This window comes from Limulus polyphemus, unplaced genomic scaffold (genome assembly GCF_000517525.1).
Source record: "Limulus polyphemus unplaced genomic scaffold, Limulus_polyphemus-2.1.2 Scaffold351, whole genome shotgun sequence".
Taxonomy (NCBI): Eukaryota; Metazoa; Arthropoda; class Merostomata; order Xiphosura; family Limulidae; genus Limulus; species Limulus polyphemus.
The window spans coordinates 521,661-528,247 of NW_013665961.1; the positions used below are offsets into that span (position 1 = coordinate 521,661).

At 33.1% G+C, this 6,587-nt stretch overlaps 1 protein-coding gene across 1 annotated transcript in view; it reads left to right on the plus strand.

The window, feature by feature from the left end:
- Positions 1 to 3,543, plus strand: part of LOC106457611 (protein obstructor-E-like) — a 26,152-nt gene extending 22,609 nt beyond the window's left edge. The window contains exon 5 of the mRNA XM_022383610.1: positions 804 to 3,543. Within this exon, the coding sequence (XP_022239318.1) occupies positions 804 to 861 (58 nt within the window). The 3' untranslated portion in view covers positions 862 to 3,543. The remainder of the gene's footprint in view (positions 1 to 803) is intronic.
- The last annotated feature ends 3,044 nt before the right edge of the window (positions 3,544 to 6,587 follow it).

Here is a 6,587-nt window from a genome sequence, read left to right on the forward strand (position 1 = left end):
ATACCGCTGTGCTACTGGAGGGCATTTAGAAGAACTTAGACGTTTTGGTATTAACCAATATCCTCATTAGAAACATATTATTTTGTGCTCAAAATTTTTTCAAACTATGTTCAAGATGAGTTTTTCGGTAGGTATTTTCACTAATTTTGATATATCCTGCTAGTAAGTTTTAGCAGAAGTAATATATTTTATAGGAAAGAACAAATGATTTATTCTTGAATATATTTTCTGTTGTACTCTTTTTGCATACGCTCATAGTACAAGTATACCTGGAGTTTAAATTACAAAATTTACGATTGTCTATATAATGTAAGAAGATAATTACTAAAATTTATATTATAAATAATACATAGAAGTACTACTGTTATCTTAATAACAAAATCTGCATTTAGAAAAATATAATAGATGAATACTATTAAAAGAGCGTTTAATTTAAGTGTTTTTTTTTTGCAATTCCGTCGGTGTTTTGTCTTCCAACGGTCCCCTAGTAGCTCAACGGTAAGCTCGAGGGCTTATAACGCTAAAACTTGGAGTTCGATCCCTATGATGGAGCACTGCACTGATGGCCTATTGTACAACTTTGTGCTTAACAATTTCTCGCTGATTAGATAACACTAGCTTAATGTTCCTTGAAAATTATTTTGTTTTTTTATTCTTTCGTGTGAAATATAGTTAGGTAAAATAATTAAATTCTTATGAGGTTTGATCTGCATTAAGTGGTTTAAATATACATATGTGTTTCTTTTTTTTTTCCACACACAGAAGATAATGTGTTTACTGTTTTTTTAATTCTCTGTTTTCAGCTTATTATATTATAAAGAAAGGGCACCAGGCAGCAAACAAGACAATGCTGTTCGCTGAAGGACAATTTTGACTTAGGAACAGTTAGGATTTTTTAAGAATGAATATTAAGAATTCAATGTAATAGTGAAAATATGTAATATCTGTTTTAAACCTATTGATGTTTTTATGCTTTTCGGCAAATCCCACGATTCTTCATGATGTAAGTTTATTATTAATAAATTACTTTTAAATATTTCTTACTAAAATTTGAAAAAAATAAATCATTTTCTAGTATTTTTAGGGTGAATTATAGTATATATATATAACTTAACAAAAATAGACCGTTGAATCCGAAAAGAGTTTTATAGAATTGCATCCATTTTAAACCACTGAGAGAAAGCTGTTTCTTTTCTTCACGTGTCATTACTCAAGTCTTGCTATACGATTTTATCAACCGTTATCAGAGTCAATTTCAATACTTATCAGAGTCCAATCAATCAATTTTAATGGCGGGTATCATCATGGGCGACGCTGTATCAAAACAATAAAAATTATGTATTTATTTCAAATTTAAAACGTTCCTTTGTTATGAAAATTCATAAAATCATTTAAATAATTAGATCTTAGACCTTTTAAAACTAATAAGTTTTTTAAAGAACGTTTTTCAAGGATTTGTGTCCGAGTCTTTGAGAATATATTTCATTTAAATTCAGGGTTTCGTTACCTGAGAAAATTCCGTTTATAAATTCGTGTCTTTGGAAAATCAAAATGCTCAATGTACCATCACAAGGTAAGGAAAACTCTGGTGCGCTATCTAGTTGGAAACCTAAACGGCCTTGCCTGTTTTTAGCTTGTGTAATTTCTTTTATTGGATTATTTTACATTATAATAAGTTTTTATTGTTCCGAATCTCAATAGTTTGTTTTAAATATGCGTAATCCAAATAGCTATATATATAGAAATGTTGAAAAAGTATATATAAAATTTCAAAAGAATTTCTTACACATTCATTTTCTGAAAAAAATGCAAAGCTTTTGATTTATGTACTAATGCTTTGCATTTTAAAGTGCCCCACGTCAATCTGAGATTCGGTAAACAGTATTATGTCGCCCAAGAAAAAAAGTGAACAAAGAATTACTGAAAAACAAACAAGTTAGAAAAAAAAAACACCTTAATCGTTTGTTTCCAACCTCTCATTGTTGAAGCAACATACTAACCCTGATTTACGTATATTTTAAACAAATCATTGAGACTCGAAACAAGAAAAGCTTATACACGCTTTGAAGAGCAAGGAGGTACGTTCGTGAAAAATGTGTACAGGTTGTCGTTAACTCTGAATAATTCAAAGTTGGTTAAGTACAAGAAAAATTTGGGGACGCCCTTGCTTTATTTACAAATATATCTCCGGATTTCAGTCGCAAAAATTAATATTATATTATTCAATGCTAACGAATTGAATTTATTTTTCAAGTCACTGACATTAATTAATTTCTTAATAGTACAGGTTTTTAATTCTATTCTAAATATATTACACGTCACTACATTATAGGTCAATCACTTATCGTTATTTAGCACCAGGTTCTACAGGTGTGAACGCTGGAATGGACAACCGTAACATGCTAAAATTACTCCATATCGTAATATTATTGGAGTCAGAGTTAAAGATGAACACAAAAATGACAAGAACATCAGAACCTATTTTATTTAAGCCTGATATTTTTTGTCATAGAAGAAGAGGTTTTAAGTTTAGCAACGTTCGTCATTTTATATTCATTCTGCGCAAAATGTGCTAAATACACAATATTACAATGAAGGCCGTGCTAATTTTTTAAAGAGTTCAGTAACCCAACTTTTAATGTTATTTTTCAAGAACAAATAATCTAATATTACGAGCTTATGTTCTTTTTTCTCTCTCTCTATTTTGTATTTGTAAATATTTATGAATTTCTGAGTAGATACAAGTGTTGTTGTATCATAAGTTGATTGTTCAGTTCTGTTACTTTAAAAAAAGTTTTGAATTGTTTTTTAACTTAAGATGCACCAGATATAAAAAAAAAACAATGTTTTTACAGAAAACATAGAAACACGATCAAAAATGCAAAAAAACAATATAATGTACCCATATTAATATAATCATCTGTGGTAGGCAGACCTGTCTTGTATTTCTTATATTCTTTAGTTATTAAGGTGAAGTTTCAAGTTTCCACACATTCACGTTTCTAGCCGTGATTATGATTTTAACAATAGAACATTAATCAAGGAATATGGCTAAGTTCCTTTCGTCCAAGTTATCTATTTTTATGGGTCATTCCCCTATGGTATTACGTGCACATTCTTGTGGACATGGATAATTTCCACTGGTGGGTCAGATGATAACACGAAGATATATCTTCCATAATATTTCTATTGGCATGGTCATTAGTGACGTGATTAAGAATATCATTATAGAATTTTTCCCCCTACGAAGTATTTTATAGCGAAACATATTGTGCAGATTGCCATAGTAGTGTTAATCAGATGATGCCACAACAAAAATATCGCCCACCCCCCGTGCCACAACGGGAAGTCTGAAGGCTTATAATGGTAAAAAACGTATTATCTTAGTTTGTAACGGTCTTAAAACTCTAAACTGAGAACTGATAAGGGTTAAGTAGGAAATGTAGTTAAGAACTGTCTTCAGAAATCCAATAAAGGAGCTGTCTTTCATTAAGTCCACTTGAAATGTTGTGTGTCAATAAATAAAGATTACTTTGCGCTTTATTTTCAAAGTGTTTTGTCTCTTTTTTCATCAAGTCCAATTGAAACCTTGTGTTTCAAAAAATAAGAATTACTTTCCACTTTATTTTCAAAGTGTTTTGTCTCTCTCTTTTTTTTTCTCAAGTCAAAGTCAGAAATCTGAATTTACCATGTGATACATTTCCTGATCGAACCTCTTGTTATCTGCAGATATTACTTGAAAGGTAAATAAGAATACCACACATGTACTAACTAAGACTTTTCTAATGCGATTCATATATTAAACATGTTTTTATTCCATTGTTTTTAGACATTCATGTGTAATAACTTTATGGAAGCCATGCTTAATTTTGCTCAGATCTTGTATGATTACGACAGGAAATTATTGGAAGTGAAAATTAATAGGTCAGAAATTGGTATCTTCTCATTATGGAATCGTTTCTATTCATTAATATTGCATATCACTTTATAATTCTTCCAAAGTGGTATTAGAAATGTTGAATAATAATTTTGTCACAGTTTCTTTTTACTTTTGCTGTATCATTGTGGCCTAATTGTGCTATCATCAACTTGTCCATTCTTGGAACACTTGTCAAGCTCTATTGCAGTGATTCCCAACCTGTGTCTGCGGACACCTGGGGGTCCGCGAAGATAATACCATCTCATTAAACAAGTAAGTTTTTTAATTCTGCTGTTCTTTTAATTGCACACTCAGTTATATATATATCTTTTATTTGATGGAAAAACAAGTTAATTATTAGTAAGAAAAACAGTTTGTTGGGAATCTTTCCAAAAACATGGGGTCCGTGGGGAAAAAATAATAATAAAAGGGGGGGGGGGTCCTTGGTGGTGAAAAGGTTGGGAACCGCTGCTCTATTGCTTGTGTTTCCAGGTGGGACAGCGGTAAGTCTACGGACTTAAACGTTAAAGTTCAATGTTTATTTCCCCGCGATGGACATAGCAGATAGCCCGGTATGGTTTTGCTCTCAAACAAACAACACAGCGGTATGTCTGCGTATTTATAACGCTAAAATCGGGTTTTGATACCCGTGGTGGGCAGAGCACAGATAGCTCAGTGCGTAGCTTTGTGCTTAACTACAAACTATTGCTTGTAGTTGCTGCATGATCTTTTGAGAACTTAAAGAAAATAACGGTCGCTTCATGACCTTCATTATTTTCACTAACAGCATTGGTAATATCATTTAGTATATCGAATGTCATTACTTTATAATTATATTTATTTTTTCATTGGCATACTTCTATTATAAAGACTATTTGTATTTTTAGTTTAATATGTATGTATTAACCTAAACCTCTTAAACTGGTAGAACCTCAAGTGATATTACTGCGGTTACAACCGAAAATATATTTAACAACGAGGGTACCCAACTGATAAAACAATTCATTCCAATTTTTATAAGTAGAAATGTAAAAAAAAAAGGTACATTGAATTAGTTATACTGATTGCAAGGCTGTTTTTTTTTCTTAGTTTCGCTCTAAGTGTAAAGCTAGCTCTGATCGGAAGTTAATATTAACCGCTTTGCGAATGTAAAGACGATAACGTGGCGCCCTAGTTTTGCGATAAATAAAATGGCCTATTTTTTTAAGACCTGTATTCAAATTCGTGCATCTCGTACTGACCACCATACCATCGAACCACCATCCTGCGGCTAAGAAAGTGGTTAACCTTGAGGGACAGGTTTTTGCTAGTTTAATCTTTTCAAGGAACTTATGAGCAAGTAACTGCCTGTTATACATTGATAAACAAACTTTTCATTCACCAATGAGGCCTGATGACTATGGCACTCGACTCGCAATCTGAGGGTTGCAGGTTCGAATTCCGTCCTCAAACATGATCTCCTTTTCAGCCGTGGGGGCGTTATAATGCGATGATTAATAACATTATTCGCTGGGAAAGAGCACCCCAAGATTTGGCGGTGGGTGGTGTTGATTAGCTGGCTTCCCTCCATTATCTCACTTCAAAATTAGGGGCGACTAGTGTAGATAGCCCTCGAATAACTTTGTGTGAAATTCAAACAAGCAAACAAACATTCATCAACTCCGACAGTCCTTCTTTCATATTTTAGAGTAGCATAAACAGTATACAGGTAACCAAAATATTAGACCTGTAAGATTTTTAACTCCATGTGTCCACAAATAACACGCCCTAGTAAGAGGTTGTTAAGCCCCATAAGGACTGTTTGGAATATTTTTGTGCTTTTAATAATATTACAAATAAGCCAAAAGGTCTGAGAGTATTATCAAACTGCTTGTTGTTAAAACATTAATGGTTGATACTTACTGCCTGTAACACAAAAGAAAGTACGTTCTTCATAAGTCCTTTCTTTATAACTCATAAGTGTGATGAAAGGATTTCGACTTAATAATTGCTGACTAGTGTCAACTTCATCCCACTGAAACTCTATATTCTGGTTTAAATAAAACCAATTCGATCCAATCAATTTCTGGGAAAACTGTAACATATTTAGTTTGACGAACGCCACAATAAACAGTTTAACTTATATACCGTATTTCTCTTCCGAAAACAAACGTCACAGTCAACATTTTAAGATCCCGGTCAGTCAGAAACCCACCCAAAATTAGTTTTTTCGCCGGAACACAAATTAAAATTTTAGAATCATGTTTTGTGCGAAAAACACCATAAAAACCGGATAACATTGCTATGTGTACAAAATTCATCTGTTTCGAAATCAGTTTTCCATTTTCGCGCAGCGCAAGTATGACCGAAGTTACGAGAAGGCCAGGACCACGTGAAGGACATAAATACAAAAATAAAGAAAGCTTCAAAAGCTGTGAAATGTGTTTACATCGTGATCCTCCAGCTATACGAGGCCTGTGAGAAAAGTATCCGACCTTTGGCCGGGGAATAAAACTGGCATACCTTGAGCGTTGGAAACCTAATCACCCTCAAAGTAGTCTCCTTGGGACTCCACACACTTCTCTCAGCGGTGCCGCCATTGTTGGAAGCATTCCGAGAAAGCTTCTTTCGAAATGGAGTTTAGCTCGGCTGTCGTTGCAGCCATAATGTCATCTCTTGTCTGAAATCT